Source organism: Myripristis murdjan, chromosome 22 (assembly GCF_902150065.1).
Source record: "Myripristis murdjan chromosome 22, fMyrMur1.1, whole genome shotgun sequence".
Taxonomy (NCBI): Eukaryota; Metazoa; Chordata; class Actinopteri; order Holocentriformes; family Holocentridae; genus Myripristis; species Myripristis murdjan.
In genome coordinates, this window is record NC_044001.1 from 16,452,910 (window position 1) to 16,474,984 (window position 22,075).

The window sequence follows — 22,075 nt, forward strand, 5'->3', positions numbered from 1 at the left end:
CTTATAGCTTATAGTTTCCTTCCTGTACTTTGACACACAAAGGAACAACACAAGAGCTTTCGCAGTTTTGGCGTCATAATTGCTCAGCTTTTCTTTTAGGGTTAGAGGCGAGATAACACGTGCCCAGCCTGGAATCAGGAATAATGATGATCTGACAGCCACTATGTCTCCATTCTCTCTGTTTTTTTTTTTTTTTGTGTCCTTGTCTCAAAGCCTGGGTTACACAAGTTACATTATCACAGGATGAAGCTGCAATTTGATCTGATGCCTTTATTACGTCTTTATAGAATTTAAACATGTTTTTTCCTCTCTGATACAAACTTGACCAAACTTTTTTTTTTTTTGCATGTTTCTCTCAGAAGCAGAGGCCGAAGCGAGTGAAAGCCATCTATAACTGTGTAGCGGACAACCCGGATGAGCTCACTTTCTCGGAGGGTGAGGTGATCGTGGTGGATGGAGAAGAGGACCAGGAGTGGTGGGTCAGTATCCTTCACACTCTCAGGCTGCGAGGGCGCATGATAACGTGTGTGTTATTTGCATTTGGAGGCTTGCATGTGCGAATATGTTCCACTCTCGCTCCGCTAAAGTCACCCGAGTGAAAGCACAAAGCGCTGGAGTCGAGCTCAGGACCCAGCCCGGCCTCGTTCACACCATTCACATGTGGATGTCCGTGTGCCTGGTAACCATGGCGGCCAAAGCAAAAAGCCATGACCTCATTCTGGCCGACTGCCCCCCCCTCCCTCTTCATCCTCCTCCTCTTTTTCCGGCTGCTGCTGCTTCCTCTGCGGAGCCCCTTGTCTGAACACAGACCAGCTGCAACTTGTTTTCCTGTGAGCCACCTCTGTAAATATGACCGTATTTAGTCACTCTCCCAGTCCCAGTGTGGACGGGCCTGTTCGGGTGTCCAAATCCCCCCGGTCCCAGCCCTCCTTACTGTCTAATTTTGAAATGTCAGCAGACTAATGAAACAGCATGAATAGGCGTATGAATCAGCCATAGTGAGCGTGAAACTGTAATGTTTTAGGCGGACGTTAACCAGAGAATAGTTTAATTTTTGACTTTTTGTAGGCATTACAACGACATTACAGAGGAGAAGCAAAATAAATGGCGGTGTCAAAATGGATGGTATAGCCAGTGCAGCTTTGGTTTTGCTTTTATATCCAGATTATGCTGTGTAATGGTTTGTCATTTTTCTCCTGTGTCCTTGCACAAATATTGTTGAAGTGGAAATATGTCATAGATTTTTATTTCCAGGTGTAGAGGACGTTAAAAATGACTTAAATGGAGATTACAAGGCAAGTGATTACTGCCTTTTTGTCACTTATGGTAATATTCTGGGCAGCAGTGTTTGAAATATTACCTTTTACTGTGAACGTTGTGGTGATTTAGCCACCTGTAGCAGCCCGAGACGCAGTGATCCATTAGAGGGTGTTTGGTGGTGTTTTAATGTTGTGTTTGTGCTCTAGATGATGTCTGTTCAAAGTGGTTAAATGCTTTCATTGAAGTCAGTATTATCCCCAGCCCGGCCAACATTGAAAATGTGTGTGTGGATGTGTGTGTGTGTGTGTGCTGATAATCAGTCACTGACTTGGCCTGTCTCTTCCTTTTTTTTTTCCCAGCTGGGCCACATTGAAGGTGAACCAAAGAGAAGAGGAGCTTTCCCGGTTACATTTGTACACTTCATTGCTGACTGAAAGGTCACTCCGGATCGCAGGAAGTGACCCAGGACAGCAGAGGCACTCCCTCACCCTCCTGTCTCTGTCAGTTTGCGAAACACTGGCAGCAAACATCCTCACCATCTTTGGAATCAGCACCGTCATCTTCTTTAGCATCATCAGAGAGCTTGACCCGTACAGAGCAAGTGTCAGCGCCGTGTCATGATCTCCGCCGCAGCTCTGTACGGACGTTGTCATGCCAACAGTAACTGACTCACTCCGGGACGTCCCGGTGCAACTCCTTACAGCCAGTAGCCCCATGGACTCCTGGGATTGTATGTGGTTTTAATGCTTGTTGTTCATATCGATTCTGACAAGGACTATTAAGATTTAAAAAAATGATTGTAGTGAATGACCTCTTGCAATAAATGCACTTTCCACGTCTTTATCCTGGTTCCAACATAAGACAACATATTTGACATGATGAAGGTTGTACTTACAGTGTTCATTTCAGTCATTTTCTGTCCAGGTGCATTGTACATAGAGACCTTAAGGTGACAGTACAGAGAAGATTACGGCAATGTATTTTAACTCACTAATAAGTGTAAATGTGAATATAGTCAACATGCTTACATTCCACCTCTGTGCATGAGCGATGTAAATGACCTACCTGCTTCTAGGTGCAACATGTGAGCTCTGTAGTGGGCCTCCTGTGCCGAGGCAGACGTTTCCTAATGGTGCTAACCCAGGAATATGCTAGAAGCTGCACCCAAGGGAGCGCTTCCCTGTCCCCGATTCAAAGACCGACTGGCATCGAAAAGGGGGATGCTGCATGTAAAAATAGCCTTCAACTCAGCACACCTGGGAGAACCCACTCTCCGTTTGTGTGTGTGTGTGTGTGTGTGTGTGTGTGTGTATGTGTGTGCGTGCGTGCATGTATGTCTGTGTGTCTCCATGTGAATGACAGCAATAGAGCTGCAATTGAACTCAATGTCACGTCTCCTCTGTGAATGCTCTGTTCTGTTATTTTCTGCCACACACACTAGTTCTGCCCACACTGTTTTAGTGTGGAGGATAAGGTTCAGTAGCAACACACTGTCTAGCTCTTCCTCCCTTACTATTTTAAGTCAAGTGATGATGCTGACTGGCACTGCGACAGTTTGTAATTACCTTTTGTTGAGCCCGTCTGTCTTCTCTTGCGGCTGGCGTTTCCGCTTCTCACCTCAGACTGTGTCTCCGCCTGTCATCTGCCTTATTAGAGGAGCAGAGTGTGTTTGTGTGTGTCTTGTCTTCGAGGTATGAGCTGAGCAGTAGAAAATATTGAACTTAGAGGAAATAAGATGAAAAAGATAGCATGGGAATGTGATGAGAAAACTCAGCGCCCACATGGTGAATTCTGGGTTTCTCTCTCTTGCCTCTGAGAGCTAATACATTCTGAGAAACTAGTTTTCTGTTCGCAAATGAGCCCGAATCGATTTATATTTCTGACACTCTCTATACATCCACGCATAGAGAAAGGAACACCCTTCTGAGCTTAAGCCTATCCTGCACCTGTACATCTCCAGGGTCCTATAATCTAGAAAGATGAGTTTATCCATAGTGTTACGAAATTATACTTATAGAGCATTCTATGTAATTAATTGATATTGGTTGCAGAGCAACTCCTCTCTGTTTATATAGATATGTTGATATGTAGGCATTTAACCTGAAACAAGAGCCTTCCATGGCTTTGTGAATGACAAGAAGAGAAGCATGTGAATCCTACACGACACACACTCTTCATTATCTTTAATATTAACTCACTGGAAACAGGAAGGTTTGATCATCTATACATGTAAATACATTTGGATTTGTTTTTGTTTGTTGATATTTAAGTGTAAAAAGAAGAGTTAACCTTGGCAGTAAATGTCTTTTAATGCACTGTGGTGATGAGCAGTTACCGGATGTGACCTCAGCTGGACCTGTGTGTGTTGAAAACACAACTAGCTTACACACACAGACACACACACACGCACAACTGGGAAAATAAACACAATTCATGCTCATTAACTGTGGATCACTGCATTGACTCTTAATTCTATTGTGCAAATAAATGGGAAACTGAAACTGGAATAATAAAATATGAAATAATAAATGTTTCAGTCTGTCTTTTGTAAAGTCCTCAGTTTATCACAGATTGGCAAGTCTGTTTGACCTAATGTCATTTAGAACAAAACATGTAATTAGAGAGCTTTTTCTCAAAGGAGCATTGGGCTATTTCAATACTCAGAATGACTTTTGGCATAAAAGGCCATTTCTGATGAATAACTGCATGTTTGTGGGTAAAATTACTTGTATTTTTCTAACGTTGACTAATTTCAAATAATGCTTGTGTTTTTGTAACTCTAAATTGTGTTGAGGGACGGTAGAAAGAGTGCAGTGTATCAAGAGCTCCCTCTGATGGAGAATATTCTAGCATGCGCTCATATTGTTTTATTATGTGTTCACAGCATAAGGGAGGTCAGTGCAAAGTACTGGACAACCAGAACAGGATTTTGTAGCAGTATTTATGCTCACCCTGACAAGAGGTGCAGCAATTCAGGCAATTCAGAGTCAAAGCCATTTTTAAAAACATCCACTGAAAGGAACAAATGACAAGGAAAGAAAAGGAAAAAAATCACACTTTCCATTAAAACCAGTAATAATTCCACTCTTTTATTGTACCAAACGCTTCCATTTTTATTATTATTATTATTATTTTTATCTGATCCAATCCCAACTGGACCGAGGCAAAATGGAGGAAAGACAAAGAGGTATAGACAGAGAGAGAAACACTAACACTGTGTACTGTACATGGTGCAGTTGTTAGTAAGAGAGTACCAGAGCTGTAAACAATAATGCAAAAATTTTCATATGCAAATAAGACCATATTACGATGTTTCTGGTATGTACAAACCTAATTAAATTAATGCACCTTTAATCGTTGGTTAAAAACATGAAGCCAGTACCATACATATTTTGGATGTAAAGCATTTGGGACCAAAAAAAAAAAAAAAAATTAAGGATGTGGCATAAAATTAAAGCATCTATGTAACATACCCTTAAATCAGACAGTGACTGCCATGTGTACCAATATTGTCTCAATTTAATAAAAAAAAAAGAAATCATGAAACACAGAGCGATCTGAGTGGCTTCCACATGATCACTGAATTTCTTCAGCTAAACCCTGCATGTGCACATCAGCAAATCCATGTACCGTGTAGTTTGTCCACAAACAGATACAGTGTCTCCCACAGATTACCATATGTTCACACAGCTGCTATAGATGGTTTACAACATTATGTACCAAGTATCCTTATTTACATTAAATAATGTTCATTACAATGCTGAAATGGTAGACTGTGTTTGAATGTTGAGGAAAAAAAACTGCAATCCTTTTTCCTCTCTCGTAACCTTTCCATGACCTTGCTCGTTTTTTGAGCTTGATTTTGGTCAAGGAATCGTGAGGTAAAGAAAACATGCCAAGTGAAAGAAGCAATTTAAACAAAGTAGTCCTGGTCTAGAATGGAAAATGAGGCAACGCCGGGGTTGTGATAGTGCAAGACGTTCCAGGAGAGTGATCTGACTTTGCTGTCAGCTAAGGCATTGGTTGAATCTTAACAAAGGCTTGATTCGTGCTTCCTGGCAAACTAACCAGAAAACAACACACAAGGGTTGTCTTGCAACTGTCTACAAATCCATCATTTTTACCGTAAATTGTCTCCAGGTGGACAAAGCAAAGTTGCACAAAACAAAACTAAGCAAAACAAAAATGTTGTATTTTTTTTTGACAATCAGCAGGCAGCCCTGGTGATCCCCTGATAAATTACTGCATGATTCTGCCAGCGCTCAGTTTCCCTTTTAGACGGATGTCAGCTAGCATTTCTCTAGCCTCAGGGCTTGTCTGATGTCAAGGCACAGTCAAAAGAGGCTGACAGCACTTTGCAGATGGACTGAGCCTGCTCCTGTTAAGATGGAGAACAACATGGGGGAGAGAAAAAAAATCAAACAATGATATTTAGCAGCAGTTTAGCTGTTTCCATACTACATGATATACACAGGTTTGTAATAACATGAGAAAAATCTCTTTTTCCTCTTTTATTTTTGCTTACCGAGCTGCTGCACTGGTACACCCAGATACTGCACTCCTCTTGCTTCGCGTCAGTGGTTTTGAGAGCCAGGAGGTTCTTTCCTGCACCCAGTCCATCATCATAACACAGCATACGCACAATCAAGTAGAGAGGGTGGCGATGCAGCACATCCTAACCAGAGGTACGATTAAACACTTGGTTACTGACTTAAGAATTGCCATTAGTTGGAGAAATGGTAACAGGTGAAATGTCTGAGTCAGCAGCCTCATGTGAAACTGTGTATTAAAGCAGTAATAAATATGACAATGAGTTCATCACCATGCCGATACGTGATGCTGATGATGCTGATGATGATGATGCTGACATGGTAATATTACACAGCCCCAATGTCTTTTTTATGGCTTTGGTTGGAAAAACTCACACATTGGTCCAACGAAGCCACTTTGACTCCATATTTGGAAACTCCCAAAATCATCTCCTCATCTCCAGGCACAAAGGGTAACTTTCCATCTTGCTGTGAGAAGAAAGCAGAACATTTAGTGTGTTTTGCATATCGTAATTTCACATACAGGTAACTGTAAGTGAGAGCATCCACCCACTCTTTGCCACTGTGCAGGTAAGGAGATTGTTTTTCCCCATGTTCTTATACCTGAGCGGCATCGATGTAGTTGATGAGGTCCAGAGGCTCCTGGAGGGTCCTGCTCATGTCAAACTGTAATTTCTCGATGGCTCCCACGTACTTGACCCTGAACTCGGCACATGTCTCTGATGCACTGTTACCTGCAGGGACCGCACGTCAAACAGTCAGCTAGAGAAGAGGAGGGCAGGAGGAGGAAGGATGTGAGGAAAGAAAGCTGGGAAGAATTAGGTAGCAATCGTGTTGGCTGGTCTGACCTGAGCTCTTGGTGGAATCTGTGTCAAGGCTGGCGACAGTGCTTGACCTGGACAGACCTCCCAAACTGGAGTCCACAGACTACACAAAGACAGAAGCACAGTAAGACCGTGGCTGAGCTCAGCAGGGAGACTGTAGATCTGTCCTGCATGTCACATTTCACTGTGGCCAAGTGTGTGTGTTTGAACAGGCTTGTACCTTGCTCTTGGTGCTGATCTCACTGCTTTGAGAGCTGCTGCTGCTGTGGCGCTTTTTCACTTTGCGAAACATCCTTCACCATGACGACGGCCCTCCAGCCCCCCTGACCTGAACATCACAGACCACAGGGTGTTAAAACACACTGCAGGATTGGCTTTCATGTCTTTGTAAAGGTGACAGCTTTGACAACTAACGCTGGACTGTAGGTCAAAGCCAATAAATGACTGTGGACCTTCAGCAACATAATGACCTAATGCTATTTTTTGTCTCTTGCCAGCATAATTCACATGACAACCACTGAATCACACTGAATTTAATGGGTTTCACTCCAAAAACCATTTTGGAAACATGTTGCTGCCTGAAACTCAGCCACTGTTTTAGTAGAGCAGGAGCAGGTTTTTTTCCACATGGTGGATATCTTGATTTGGGTGAAACTCCTCAGCTGCATTGCTTGTGTGTTGCTTAGCAACCACCTTGCCCTGCTACTGTTTAGGAATACAGACAGGTGACAAATTCAAGAAAAAAACAACAACATAAAGATAGATAGATAGATAGATAGATAGATAGATAGATAGATAGATAGATACTTTATTCATCCCGCAGGAAATTCGCAAAGTGTCTTGAAAGAACAGCTTCAATGCACCTTGCCATAGATTTTCCTCATCTCTGAAACACTATTGGAGTGACGGAGTAACATTATTCAAAAACAAATTCCATCATTTGTTGTTTTGATGATGGTGCTGTCTAACATGCTGGTCCAGATTTCCCATGGGTGTTCAGATGGATTGAGATTATGACTGTGAGGGCCACTGAACATGATTCACATCATGTCAAGAGGATGGTGTAGGACAACTCTTACATCTCTGTAGAGCAGTGCCAATGATTTTTGCACCACTGAACTCTCAAATGTACATTGATCTATAACAAGGACTCCATGCACTGCAACCCTACTATAATATCTCTCTTTATGTACAGTATCTTCTGGAAAAACGGAGCTCCATCCCTCCAGTTTGAGAGACCTGGATATTGCAGTATCGTGATGTGGCATAAGTGTTGTCTTTTCTCAGTTTGAAAGGCTGCATTACAGTAAAGAAATGCACTCTTCTGAACTCAGCAGACTATCATAGGTGTTTTATTATTTGTCTGTACCTGCTTGGCCATCACATCCACATTACAAATCATTATTTAGCAAAAAAAATCTCGTGTATAAATATCTTATGAAAGCACTAATAGTCATTCCTACAATAGCTAGGCTATATCAAGGTCTTTGGTCAAAGATATCGCGATAATTGATCGCCCAGCCATACTACTTACTGAGACACTTTATGTTGATTTTTGCCACCCGTCTGTGTATCTTGCTTGGCGGAAGAACAACACATCATTATTAGCGTATATATAATAAAAATTAATTTCAATTTTTTTTTAAGTATCATCATTAAGTATCAACATTATTACTTGTGTTACCCGCGGTGCCCAACATTAGGATAACGGCTCTGGGCATTTGTAACGGCGCTGGCTACTAACTAACTATACTACACAGCCTAAAAACAACTTTAAAACTGAATTAATATCTGCACTGTCGACGCCACACATTTACCTGTGTATCACCTGTCTTTACAAATGAACATGGGCTAGAAATATGGTACACTAGTCGTTAAATAATCCCCGTTGCTAGGATAAACAAATTACCCAGATGTTAGTAGGTCCCCGCCGCAGTCTCACTCTCACACACCAAGTTAAAACCCGGTGACTTTTACCAACACAACACAAACGCGTTATTGCACATTTACTACACAGGACATACCTGTGTTTGTAAGGTGGTCAGTTTAGAGGGCTCCCGCTTCAAAGGACTAGTAGTTTTCTGTTTATCTACAGTTGACACTTCAGTTTCCTTTTTGAGTTTCACAGCCTCCACCCAGCTCCGCTTAAAGGGGACGCTAAAAGTCAACGCCCAGACCAAAAAAAAAAAAAAAAAAAAATAGTGGCATACGGAGCAAATATAACCAGAGGCTGAAAGTGAAACTCTAAGACGCAAAGCTTGGAAGTGCATGGATAATTCGTGGTATATTTTATATTCACGATAACTATGTATCCTTCCGCCTTTTATTAATTTATTCATGTGCGGCGTAGGACTCTCGGAACTAACTTCACCCGGCGCGTTGGATTCCCATCGGCGGTATTTTGGCTGACCACCGGAAGTGTCTCAACAGGAGAGACCGCCCTCTCATTCATTCAACAACAACAACACAGCCTGATCGCACTGGCAGACAATGTTTTCCCAGCTTCTACATGTTTTCAGCGTAGGGATTTAATGTAGCTGCCATTTTTCCTCTCTTAAACCCCAAACAGCGTGAAGTGGCCATGGCTGCGAAGCGCAAAGTAGATATGGTTGTCCCAGCCGAGGAAAGCGACCAGCTCCTCATTCGACCCTTGTGAGTTCCCAGCAGTGATTTTCATATTTACTGAACCTAGAGTGACGATGTAGCTGTAATATCAATAAACACATGAAAACATGATCATTTGTCTCGTACAGGGGCGCTGGGCAGGAGGTCGGCAGGTCCTGCATCATCCTGGAGTTCAAAGGGAGGAAAATCATGGTGGGTTGTTGTTCTCCATGCATCTTGTAATTAATTGTCATTGTTATTAGTTATGTCTATGCACTCTGCACGATGCAGGACCACCTACATGTCACATGCTAGTATATCAACTGGTAGACAGCAGTAGTAAATAGGCTGGGTGGTGTGTTATTTAGTAATTAATATGTTTAACATGCAAATCTGTGTCCTCTCCTGTGTGACTGGCAGCTGGACTGTGGCATCCACCCTGGCTTAGAGGGAATGGATGCCCTCCCCTACATAGACCTGATCGACCCGGCCGAGATAGACCTGCTGCTCATCAGCCAGTGAGTTTCATGGAATCACTCGTCTTTGTCTTGTACATAGAAACTGAATGGTGTTGAATGAATGAATGGATTTCTGCAGCCTTGTGCTGTCTGCAAGATCCTCTACCATCTCCGCCAAAATGGCCAGATGCACCAAGACGAGACAACCAGGGCAGAAATCTTCTTTTTTTTAGGCCTTGTCATGCCGATATTATCGTGCATCCCTAAATTTAAGGCCTATACCCGATGTCTCCTGTCACCAGCTTCCACCTGGATCACTGTGGAGCCCTGCCCTGGTTCCTCCAGAAGACCAGCTTCAAAGGCAGGACCTTCATGACTCACGCCACCAAGGCCATCTACCGCTGGCTGCTGTCTGACTACGTCAAAGTCAGGTATGCCACTCTAGAAAGAATAGGTATCTTTTCTTTTAACAGCGAAATATCTGACAGACAGTATCACACCTCTGTTCTTAATATGTCTGTGTTTTGTTTTCTTGCAGCAACATCTCTGCAGACGACATGCTGTACACCGAGACTGACCTGGAGGAGAGCATGGACAAGATCGAGACCATCAACTTCCATGAGGTGAAGGAAGTGGCTGGAATCAAGTTCTGGTGCTACCATGCTGGTCACGTGCTGGGAGCCGCCATGTTCATGATTGAAATAGCTGGAGTGAAGGTAACGACTCCATCACAGACAGAGTGCTACTTTCCACTAAATAAATCCATTACCTGCCTTGTTTTCTGTGTGAGGTGTACTTAACGTGGTTTGTCCCTCCCCAGCTGCTGTACACCGGAGATTTCTCCCGACAAGAGGACAGGCATCTGATGGCAGCTGAGATTCCCAGCGTCAAGCCCGACATCCTAATCATAGTATGCCTAAAGGGCTTTGCATGTATTCTGATTTGTAGTGGTGAATGTTGTTTGTCATCTGTTTACAAAGTGATCACAGCATGTTAAGCGGTGTTATTGTTTTGGCAGGAGTCCACTTACGGCACCCACATTCATGAGAAGAGGGAGGAGCGCGAGGCCCGCTTCTGTAACACCGTCCATGACATTGTGAACAGGGAAGGCCGCTGTTTGATCCCCGTGTTCGCCTTGGGCCGAGCTCAGGAGCTGCTGCTCATCCTGGGTGAGACGTTCACTTCAGCCTCTCCGCTGTGGGAATTATCACCGTCAAGGCGTTACTTCACTGTGACCCAACTGCAGTGCTGTTTTGTCAAGTTGCCATGAATTTGCTTTGTACTGCAATTTATTAATAGTCACTTTGCCCATCACATTTCAGAGGTTGTGTTTCATGTTCCTCTGTAGATGAGTACTGGCAGAACCACCCGGAGCTCCATGACATCCCCATCTACTACGCTTCGTCCCTGGCCAAGAAGTGCATGGCCGTGTACCAGACCTACGTCAACGCCATGAACGACAAGATCCGCAAGGCCATTAATATCAACAACCCCTTCGTCTTCAAGCACATCAGCAACCTCAAGGTAAAGACTTTACCTTGGTGTAATCATCTGTTTTCATCATGTGTGTGTGTGTGTGTGTGTGTGTGCTGCTGGACATTTAAACACAGCAGCTGAAGGCGCTGTGACCTCGGTGTGTGTTCTCTCCAGAGCATGGATCATTTCGATGACATTGGTCCCAGTGTGGTGATGGCGTCTCCGGGTATGATGCAGAGCGGGCTGTCCAGGGAGCTGTTTGAGAGCTGGTGCACCGACAAGAGGAACGGAGTCATCATCGCCGGGTACTGTGTGGAGGGCACGCTGGCCAAGGTCAGAGCTCACTGTGGTGTGATCACTTATGTATTTGTTCAAGATCAGCATGTAGGGGTTCAAGAGCTTATCAGTATGACAGATGACATAATATTTTGAATTTAAGACTGACAAATGATCATCCAAAAACACTAAATTTCACTCTGTGCTAGAAATATAGTTTCTTACCTTAATTTTGGTAGCCCTCTAAAACTGAATCATGAGCATCTGTTGAATATGTACAAAGTATATAACAATAAAGCAACTCATTGTCAGGGAATGTCACAATTTAGAAAAAATCCCATTCAGTGGACACTGCTTGATTTAAAAACTCTAACAGACTAACAGAAACTTTGTGAGTATTGAAGTATTTAAACCTACAGGCTACATCAGAATAAGAGCACCATGTTACAAGTGAACTGTATGAAATGTCCTGCTGTAATAATACAAGTGTGGATATGTTTTCTCAATTTAATTTACAGTCTTTTAGTGTTTTAATAATTAAAGATACAGGCTGAAGAGACATTCGAATAACAACACTGAGTTGCAGAGCGAGGGACCAAGTTGCATTGATACTATGGAGACTAAAAACACTCGTCTTGGACTCGGTACATAAGTATTAATTCTTCTGTGTGGTGTGATGTACATTCTGCAGCACATCATGTCTGAGCCGGAGGAGATCACCACCATGTCAGGTCAGAAGCTGCAGCTGAAGATGTCTGTGGACTACATCTCCTTCTCCGCCCACACGGACTACCAGCAGACGAGCGAGTTCATCAGGGCACTCAAGCCTCCGCACGTGGTAGGAGACTAAGAGCCTCTCACTGTCTGCCTTTGCTTTTCATTTAGTGTTTTTTTCTGTGTCCCCTCACCCCGGTTTCTGCACATGACCAGGAGAATTAAGGCCGCTAAAAGTCCTTCAAAACTGTCAGAAATAAAACTTTATATTTGGCCTGGGACATTTGAAAAGTAATGAGTAAAAACTGTAAAAGCAAATTATACTTTTAAAGAGTTATTCTGTTAAATTCTCAGATCCTGGTCCACGGGGAGCAGAACGAGATGGCCCGCCTGAAGGCCGCGTTGATCAGGGAGTACGAGGACAACGACCAGGTTCACATCGAGGTCCACAACCCCCGAAACACCGAGGCCGTCACCCTCAACTTCAGAGGGGAGAAACTGGCCAAGGTAAATACAGTGCATGTCTGCTTTTGCCATCTTCCCCTGTTCATCTTGAGAATTATTTAAAGCAGCAGCAAGATGAGGTGCTGACTGAGACCAGGAGGAAGTGGAGTCACTGCATACTGCGCCTCTTCTCAGGTGATGGGCTCTCTGGCTGATAAGAAGTGTTTCCAGGGCCAGAGGGTGTCCGGCATATTAGTGAAGAAAAACTTCAACTACCACATCCTCACTCCCTCAGACCTGTCCAGTGAGTAACTGCCACTTTCACAAACTCCCCAGCCTGTAGTGGATATGATGGGTAGTGCCTGACCGATATGGGATTTTTGAGACCAGTACTGATTTTAGAGAGGAAAAAATTCACCAATTAGCAATATATAGCAACTGATATCATGAATGTTTGAGCTGGAATGAAAATAGTCCTTTTCTATGTAAACTGTGCACCGATTTTGCACCAATATGGCTATGCAAATTCAACATCATTATACACTCTCAACAAATTCTAGAAATGAGAAAGAATAAAAAGCTAAATAACCATCAGTACTCTTAAATATATATTGCTGTAATATTCTTGTAGGATTAATGCACATATTTTTTTTACATCTTTTATATTTCTTATTTTCTTGCTCTATTTCTTATGATTTCACTCATGCTAGAATATATTTTTCCCTCGACAATTTGAGCAATTGCAACTGACCCGGTTTTCCTTCGGGGATAAATTAAGTCTTTCTGATTCTGATTCTGAGCCACAAACGCCTGTGGCTTCATGTGCTCATGTGTTGCCGTGCAGCCTACACAGAGCTGGCTATGAGCACGGTGAAACAGACCCAGGCCATCCCCTTCACTGGACCTTACTCCCTGCTCGTCTGCCACCTGAGGAACCTCACCGGTAAGACCGCCGGGGCTGCCCACGTGTGCTGTGTGAGCGATAGCTTTGCACTGATGTATACTATGTGTGAACCTTTGGAAATAAACCCTTAAGTGCACCAGGCATATTTCCATTCACGCAAAAACCCAGCGGTCACTTTGTCGTGTGTCTCAGGTGATGTGGAGGAGCTGGACGGAACCGAGAAGAACACCTTGAAGATCTTTAAAAACATCACTCTGATCCACGAGGTTGGCATGGTGCTGCTGGAGGTGAGAGGTCATGAGTTTTGTATCTTGCTGTTGTGCATTTTTATCTGTCAGGACTCCCAGATGTCTTATCAATTCAATTCATGTTTGCAAAAATCTATTCATCAAGCACATATTTGTGATAATTCCTGCTTTCTCACAGTGTTTCCTTCAGTTCACTCCAGTTGAGTTACACAGCTGCCTCATAAAAAGCCTCTGTCCTCCAGCTGAATTGTGTATTGGCTACAATAAACTCAACCCTTCTTTCTCCTTGTCTCCTTGTCCAGTGGATAGCTAACCCCCTGAATGACATGTACGCTGATGCTGTCACCACGGTGGTGCTGGAGGTCCAGTCCAACCCGAAGGCTCAGAAAGGTTGGTTTGGCCACCGTTAAGGCTGAACAAATTATACAGTATTACTGAAATTGCAATATGGCGATTAATAAATAAACAAAGTGTTGTAAATTAAGTATCATGGTGCTCCAGAGATGCCCTGGCCTACAAATTGTATTTTCCAGATGTGAGAAAAGGTTTGGTATGGACCACTGCGAACATAACACCATCATCACTGAATCACTGGAATTAAAAAATTAGAAAATGAGCATGCTCAACAAAGCCAGGCTTGTTTTTTGTGTTGTTTCACCAACAGTGATGGAGAGCCAGAGCGCCATTGTGGACCTGGACGTGTTCCACGCCAGGCTGGAGGTCATGTTGCAGTGAGTATCACACAGGCGATCCGTCTGTGTGACTTGCTTTTACTGTTGAATGGTCAGTAAAGCCTAAACAAGCGAGAAATTACATTTCCCGGATGGATAACACTAACCTCTCCAGAGGCATCGTTACTTGCTACATTTCACAAAATTTAACACAACAGATTCACATGTAGATTTACAAAACTTAGTGAGCAAATTCTCACGGGAAGAGTTTTTCCTTAGTCATGAGCCTTTCTGTCTCTCTCTCTCTCTGCAGGGACATGTTTGGTGAGGAGTGTGTAGATTTCAGTGATGGGAAAAACATCGCTGTGACAGTAGACGGGAAGACTGTCCAGATTTGCTTGGAAACAAGGGTGAGAAACTGTCAGCATGTCATGACCGGCACAGATGAACATGTCAGGCAGATATTTGTTGTTTTTCTCGCAATCTTTCTCACAAGATTCTCGTGCACTCCTCAGACGGTGTGCTACGAGGACGACAGCGCAGAGGACGACTCTCTGAAGGAGATGGTGGAGCTGGCTGTGCAGCGGCTCTACGACGCTCTCAACCCCACCATCTGACAACATGTAGGGTGGATGACGGATACATGAAGAAGCACATACACAGGTTAGGTCTGATAGAGTGGCAGATGGGTGTGTAACTAAACAGACTTGACCACTGACCTAATGAGTCACAGTGGAAGAATATTTAAACAGCAGTGAAAGTGAGCATATAGGAATCTCTGACTGGGATTAGGAAAGCTCAGTAGGTTTTCACCCGTCCCATATCACAAAATTAAATGTGGAAGGTTGATGTCAATGCAAATGAGCCAGTCTCACTGGTTGTGTACCATTTATAGATTGTAATTTAGTCAGGAAGTGGCCCGGTGCTGGTCTTTTAGCAACTGCCTGAGTGGTGATTGACAGCCTCAACGGCCAATCCCAGTGAGGTATCCAACCTTTTTGACTTCTCTGACCAGCACCTTTGTCAACGTGGTTTAAGGAGGCTCTTAAGGACCTGGAAAGACCGGATCGGTCCCTTATTTGTCCAGAGGGTGAATACTGATGTGCATCCTGAGTTGACAGCATTAAGCTGATGCTCTTGAACCATTTACAAAGTAAAATAAGCTTAAATTCCTTGATCTTCTACATTACAAGCAACCAACAGCAGAGTGCAAGGACAGTTAAGAGAGTTGTGTTCTTACTTGGGTTGTTTATGTGCAAGTATGTTATGTTTTCAAGAACTTAAATGTACTGTACTTCTGTAGAGAATATGTTGACGAATAACTGAAATGCACTTGTTTTGTTTACTTTGATGTTAATAGTGAATTTGTTAGTGCACTAAACCTCGGCGATCAATGTATGTAACAGCAGTGTGTTCCGTTAATTTAAGACAATTGTGCATCCACTACTGTCAGTTGTATTTTTTTTTATTTTTTGGCCAGTAATGTAATGTTTTCTTGACCATTGTTCTAGAACTGTTTGTTATTTTTATACCCATAATAAATTTTATTTGTTGTGTTTTATCCACTGGTGTTTTCCTATAATAATCATACGATATTACTGACACCTGATCAGAGGTTATCTACTGAATGCTGCTATAAAAAACAAGACACACCACTTTATTTTGGTGGTTAAAATTGGTAATGCATGCAAACAAAGAAACAAGCCATATTTTTTTTTCCCTGTGCTCCAACAAGCACTCCTTAGAAATAATTTATTTGTTAAATATCAGGAGACATGACATGTTTTTGCAGTAATGGCATCTTTGGCACATTCTTCTACTGAACTACCTGTCTGTAATCACATCACTGCTGTTCAGCCACGTCTGTAACCGCACATGTGACTGATTCTCAAGACATCATTAAAGCCACTCCTAGGAGTTACACTTCCTAGCACAACCTCAAAATACAATACTGTACATGTCAATAATCCACTCTATATTTCACCAATAAAACTAAAACAAGCTGCTTGTCAAACGACTTTATAAAAGCCAAAGGAGTGGAACCGTAGCACGAACAGGTTGTAAATCAACCACTGAAGCTTCCTCTGTCAGCATGTAGTGGAAGCGTGGACACCACAGCGTACACAGCATCGTGTGGTGTTCCTGCTGGGCTTGGGGTTCATCACATGTGACAAGGAAAATAAAGACTGCAGAACTAAAGGTGCAATGAATAAAACATCTCACTTGGGACGCAGAATACCCATCCCCATGTTAAATGTTTCCTTATTTCAACCGACCAGTGGATTGTCAGACACACATTGAGTATTAAGCGTGGCTGTGCTGTGGTGCACACTGACAGACTGAGGAAATTCAAGTACTTGGACTCGGTTTTTCCATAGATTAGCAGCTATCGAGAGAAAGAGGGAAATTTGATCCTCTGGAAAAACTTCTGCTGTAGAGTAGGGCTGAACGATATATCATCCTCTAGATATAAACATGTGCAATATTCATATCTCAAAAGGCAACAATACAGACGATATCAAAGTTTGGGTTAGGGTCAGCCTAAGACAGTGGCTGGTCTGCTCTGATCAACAAGATACTTTGTGAAGTAACTACATTTTCTCTGTCCATTTGATATTATTATGATTTTTTTTTTTTTTTGAATGCTTAGCTTTCTCTGTTGCAACACTTAAAATTTCAAACAAGTATGAACCCATAGTCATATTGTATCACTGTTGAGACAGTGGGTATAAATATCGAGGTATGAAATTTTGTTTATATCGTGCAGCCCTACTCTAAAGTTCAAGCTGTTGGTGTCATCAATAATGCCTGACATTTTGCTAATTTAGTGTGAGACTTAATTAATCCCTGTAGGGTAATTATTGTTCACCTCCTCTGTCCAGAGAGAGGTCAAAGGTCAAGATCAGACACAGATCAGCCCTCCTGGAGCTGGTAGGAGCTCAGTCCCTGGCTTCCAGGACACATCAGTCGCCCTACTCACCATACCACCTGCCCTCTACAAGCCAAAATAACAACATGCACACACCCATTTCATCCATGTTGATCCATTTCACTTTAGGCTGATCATTATTGCCAGGGCGATCGCCAGCAGCGTCCACACGGCAACCTCCGTCAGCTTGCCCAGCTCCCGTTCGCTGACCGCCTCGGTCTTCTTCCTCAGCATCTCCTCTTTCCGCATCCGTATGTTCTTGTCTCTCTGAAACTGCTCGCTGTAGTGAGCCTTGATGAACTTGTCGAAGTCGAAGACGCTCTTGTCTGTGCCCACGACGGACCTGCGGGTCGTGGCTTGTTTGGAGCCGCCGCCGCCGCTGCCGCTGGCGTCCTTGACGGAGGGTTTGGTGGCTCTGGTCAGGTCCGACTGGCTCAGGAGGCCCCGGTCGTACCTCTTCCTGAGCGCCTTGTTGCCCAGCACGGTGTAGGCCTCGCTGATCTCGGAGAAGCGCACCGTGGCCTCCTCGCTGCCTGCGTTCTTGTCCGGGTGGTAGATGAAGGACTGCTTGTAGTACGCGGTTTTTATCTGCGCTTGAGTGGCGTTTGGAGACACTTCCAGGATGTCATAATAGCCAGTTTTAGTTTTATACAGGGGCTCGGACCGCTCTCCAGAGGTGTTATAAGCCCTGATAAATACAGCCTGTCCGTGGCCTAAAGGTAAGTGTCGGCGGAGGAGGCTCTGTGCCAGCCTGGAGGAGTGGAGGCTCCTCCGGAACTCGGCTTTGGCCCCAGGAGCGCAGTGTGTCGCCGCGGTGACCGGAGGCTCTCCGCCCCGCGTCCAGGTAAAAAGTAGTCCTTCCTCCCCAAGTCCATGTTTGTGGTGAAATTCAGGAAGATTCCCCGCATCGTCGAGCTCGTCTAAGTTGCGGGACGGTGAGTTTCCAGTTGTGTAAGAGCCCTCGCCGGCTCCAGCGGTCACGTCCTGCCGGCAAGTCGCTCCGACACCCGGGGCTGTTTGAGCGTCACCGAGCAGGAACCCCGCGGACACAGACGAAACGTGCACGGTGTGTTTACCGGGTTTGTTTTGACCTCCCAAAAAGAGCCGGGGACACGATTTGTGCGCAAAACTGTAGGCTCCCTTCCCGAGTCGCAGCCTGACCCCTGCCATGTTTACAAGGAGCAAAGAAGAGTCACTTCCGTGAACTGAGAAGGAGGCGCTAAGTCGAGCGCCCCCTAGTGTTGAGTAGAGGGTCCGACATTTAGCTGGTAATCAATTTGAATGGAGTTTCTGTGGTGGTGATGAATAACTGCCCCAGGACTCTGCGGGATAAAATCCCAAAATCTGGATTTCTGCACATTTCCATTTTTGTCACATTTACTCGCCACATAGGCTCGCGGAGTTTTCAACAATTTTCAGCGTACGAAAATTGAAAAATACAAATAAAAAACACCAGGGCTGTTTTTTTCTTTCCTTCATTTGATTAAATTCAAGTCAAGTACATGAGGTATACATGTTGCAGTTTTTTTTTTCGTTTGAAAAGTTGCTGTAAATATACTTCAGTATGAAAATAATATATAGTCAATTACAATAAGCAACAAATAACAAAATGTAGGAAAAAGAAAAAAAAAACGTCAGCGTCTGCAGACTAATTGGAGTAAATTTGAAATGCATGCGTTATCTAATAGTTAAAAAAAAAAGTTGTGATTTCTGAATTTTAAAATTTCAGCAGCAGTCAAATATGTTTTAAAATCAGAATCTTTAACATATAAAGGGAGTTTTTTTTTTGTTTGTTTGTTTGTTTTAACCAAATCATCTTATAAATATAGCATTTATGATTTATAATTTATAGTATTTAGGTCAAACTTGCTTCTGTGGGGGAAAAAAAAAATCCTAAAATCTGGTTCTCGGCAGTTTCCGTGCTCACTCTTCGGGTCTGTTCGGCCCCGCAAGGCCTGCTGGGTAAGCACATCAGTCTTTCCCCTTTGAGGAAGCACCATGTCCAAATTAAAAACAATAAATTGGCCTCAGCTGGTGTTATTCGGCGACTCCATCACTCAGGTCAGTTCGCGGCGATATTGGGCTTCACACACCGTCAGTCTGATAACCTGTGACTGTTTTATTCGTGCTCTTGCTCTCTCTTGCTCTTTCTGTCTCAGTTTGCTAGTTTCAGCTTTTGGCTGACTGAGAGTGTCTGAGTCGCTCTTGAACCTGAGAGTTGTGTCTAACCTGGGTGACGGTGTGGTGTTGTGTCTTTCAGTTTGCTTTCCAAGCCGGCGGATGGGGCTCAGAGTTAGCCAACAGACTAGCGAGGTGAGTGTTTGCCTCTTTATCTTGGTGGCAGCTCAGATTAAGTGACACAAACTAATAATGTTCATCACTGAGATTCAAGCAGCTCTGGACTGCTGCACCCCTGTCCTGTCACAGCTCTGAGCAGAGATGTTACTGTTCCTGATGCATGCAGATTGTGTGTTAACTTTGCTGTAAATCTGACCCTTGTTTTGCCCCATCAGAAAGTGTGACGTGGTGAACAGAGGACTGTCAGGCTACAACTCCAGATGGGCCAAGATCCTCCTGCCTCGCCTCATCAGCAGCCAAAACTCAGCGGACCACCACATCGTCGCTGTCACTGTCTTCTTCGGGGCAAACGACTGCGCCCTCGAAGGTCTGATTTCATCTAGGAAACCTCATCATCATCATCATCATCAGCATGTGAGAGCAGAAAGAGTGATGTCCTCATGTCTGATGGACACACTGACACCCCTGTTGTCCTTTTTCCAGATAAGAACCCGCAGCAGCACGTCCCTCTGCAGGAGTATTCAGACAACCTGAAGGAGATCGCCACACACCTGGCCTCGGCCGGTGTGTCCGCAGACAGGGTCATCTTCATCACACCGCCTCCTCTCCACGAGTCCGCCTGGGAGAAGGAGTGCATACTGAAAGGTCACACACACACACACACACACACACACACACACACACATACACATACACACATGCATTTCTCTTACATCTCTGTGCTCATGCACCGACCACTGTGATAGCTGCAGACCTTTGCTTTGTGTCTCTGAATGCTCATGTCAAGACAAAGGATGTGCCGAAAGAGTTAGTTGTACTTATTTTCTTTACACTTTTCCATTTCACACATTTTGTTTCTCAGGACTATTTCAAGGCATCGCTTTTAAAAACAGATTAATGACATTTTGGGGGGAAAGTATAAAAAAAAAAAAAACAACTGTTGCATGCTTCACATAACATATTTTCTGATCCCAAGTCCATATTTGGCTTCAAAAACTAATATTGCCTATGCTTTAGCCTACAAGTCTGATTTTTTTTTTTTTTTTTTTTGACTGGGGAATTTTTTTTTTTTCTTTATAGAAATGAATACAATTGGAAATGCTTCTGTCTTTTTTATCAAATAATTGAAAGATATTCTGGTTAGTTTTGTGTAAGCTTTTTCCATCTTTCAAGGTTTAAAACATTATCTTTTATTTATCTTTTCTGTATGTACTTTAGGGTATAGCAGGGCTCACCTGTTTGCAGGCTGTGTCATAACAGTACTGATTGTACTGTTCCTGATAATACCTCTGTGACAAAATTCATTTTCATTAGTCAAAACAAACAGTAAACAGTCATAATGGAAGACACTCAGCATTTAAAATCTGAGGCCTAATAAAAATGACCTTGCCACGAGTCGCACACAAAGGCCTTGCTGCACAGCTTTAACAGAACAGAAAACCCTGTTCTGCTTCTCGTGTTGACGTCTTGGTATGAGATTAAATTACAGAGGAGCTTGAATTCTTGGTCAGTACAGTTTTTTAAGCTAAACTGTAATATAAATGACAGAGAACTCTTACACTGCTACTTAGGTTAAATTTGGGCATTTTGTGTACAAATTATTCGATTTGTTTTTCACGCTTATGAGTTATGAGGTTATGAATGTCCCTCTGTTTCTCTCGCAGGATGTCCTCTGAATCGTCTGAACTCAGTAGCAGGGCAGTACGCTCAGGCGTGCGTCCAGGCAGCCGGCCAGTGTGGCGCAGACGTCCTGGACCTCTGGACGCTCATGCAGAAAGACGGACAGGTGGGCAGAGCCGCTGTTTGAGTTCGGAGGCTGTTTTTACAAGTAAATCCTTGAAAGCTTAACTTTGTCATAATGAAAGCCTGTTTTACTGATGCTGCCTCTTCCTGTTACACTTTCTTACACTTTTTACCAGTGCAAGATTTTGTTCCCCTGAGAAAGCACTCTCCCTCTGCCTCCAGAGAAATCTTCCATTAATCCATTAAAGTTGTGTTTTGTCTTCTGCCACTCAGGACTACACAGTCTACCTCTCAGATGGACTTCATCTCTCAGAGAAGGGTAACCAGTTTGTGGCCGAGCACCTGTGGGGGCTGCTGGAGAGCCGTATGGCCAACCTGCCCTTCATCCTGCCCTACTGGGGGGACGTGGACGCCGCGAGCCCAGAGAGCAGCCTGCTGTGTGAGCAGTGAGGAGGACCTGGCGAGTTGAGAGCATGACACTGGACTAAGACCTAGTTTTGAAGCAGTGGAGCAATTTCAGATCTGGTGAACTGAAATAACACACACACACACACAGTGATACAGTGAGGGGGAAAAAATGTATTGACCAGTATGTGAAATGTGAGACGTATCTCAATTATCTTGTAAAATACACAATAAAGATTTTTTTTTATTATTATAATTAGGTTATGTGTAG

The 22,075-nt window shown here is 43.5% G+C and overlaps 5 protein-coding genes across 8 annotated transcripts in view; 3 read left to right on the plus strand and 2 right to left on the minus strand.

Moving 5' to 3' along the window:
• asap2a (ArfGAP with SH3 domain, ankyrin repeat and PH domain 2a) overlaps window positions 1-3,789 on the plus strand; it is a 61,989-nt gene extending 58,200 nt beyond the window's left edge. For 2 of the 3 annotated variants that reach the window (XM_030082122.1, XM_030082124.1), the window contains 2 exons: window positions 360-479; window positions 1,620-3,789. In XM_030082122.1, the coding sequence (XP_029937982.1) occupies window positions 360-479; window positions 1,620-1,694 (195 nt within the window). In that variant the 3' untranslated portion in view covers window positions 1,695-3,789. The remainder of the gene's footprint in view (window positions 1-359; window positions 480-1,619) is intronic. The other variant, XM_030082123.1, reaches the window with a different exon arrangement.
• Window positions 3,790-4,354: 565 nt separating this feature from the next.
• On the minus strand, window positions 4,355-8,788 carry itgb1bp1 (integrin beta 1 binding protein 1). The gene is made up of 7 exons (XM_030081771.1): window positions 8,659-8,788; window positions 6,855-6,962; window positions 6,659-6,737; window positions 6,414-6,544; window positions 6,186-6,278; window positions 5,786-5,935; window positions 4,355-5,638 (listed from the first exon to the last, which is right to left on the minus strand). Exons 2-7 carry the CDS (start codon window positions 6,924-6,926, stop codon window positions 5,567-5,569), a joined length of 597 nt encoding a protein of 198 aa, XP_029937631.1. The 5' UTR covers window positions 6,927-6,962; window positions 8,659-8,788; the 3' UTR covers window positions 4,355-5,566.
• Window positions 8,789-9,053: 265 nt separating this feature from the next.
• Window positions 9,054-15,994, plus strand: LOC115380781 (cleavage and polyadenylation specificity factor subunit 3). 2 transcript variants are annotated; one of them, XM_030081987.1, is made up of 19 exons: window positions 9,054-9,286; window positions 9,388-9,451; window positions 9,659-9,756; window positions 9,999-10,127; window positions 10,235-10,412; window positions 10,517-10,606; window positions 10,715-10,865; window positions 11,045-11,220; window positions 11,347-11,505; window positions 12,140-12,286; window positions 12,517-12,669; window positions 12,802-12,910; window positions 13,451-13,549; window positions 13,703-13,797; window positions 14,061-14,148; window positions 14,423-14,489; window positions 14,743-14,839; window positions 14,945-15,093; window positions 15,325-15,994. In XM_030081987.1, exons 1-18 carry the CDS (start codon window positions 9,216-9,218, stop codon window positions 15,044-15,046), a joined length of 2,073 nt encoding a protein of 690 aa, XP_029937847.1. In that variant the 5' UTR covers window positions 9,054-9,215; the 3' UTR covers window positions 15,047-15,093; window positions 15,325-15,994. The 2 variants fall into 2 exon arrangements, with proteins under 2 accessions (XP_029937847.1, XP_029937846.1); XM_030081986.1 differs by having other exon boundaries at window positions 14,945-15,994.
• A 988-nt stretch (window positions 15,995-16,982) lies between these two features.
• On the minus strand, window positions 16,983-18,549 carry LOC115380782 (uncharacterized). The gene has a single exon (XM_030081988.1). It carries the CDS (start codon window positions 18,526-18,528, stop codon window positions 17,479-17,481), a length of 1,050 nt encoding a protein of 349 aa, XP_029937848.1. The 5' UTR covers window positions 18,529-18,549; the 3' UTR covers window positions 16,983-17,478.
• Window positions 18,550-19,279: 730 nt separating this feature from the next.
• iah1 (isoamyl acetate hydrolyzing esterase 1 (putative)) lies at window positions 19,280-22,060 on the plus strand. Its single transcript, XM_030081989.1, has 6 exons — window positions 19,280-19,419; window positions 19,619-19,671; window positions 19,872-20,023; window positions 20,140-20,301; window positions 21,321-21,442; window positions 21,673-22,060. The coding sequence occupies exons 1-6, from the start codon at window positions 19,357-19,359 to the stop codon at window positions 21,847-21,849; spliced, it is 729 nt and encodes a 242-aa protein (XP_029937849.1). The 5' UTR covers window positions 19,280-19,356; the 3' UTR covers window positions 21,850-22,060.
• The last annotated feature ends 15 nt before the right edge of the window (window positions 22,061-22,075 follow it).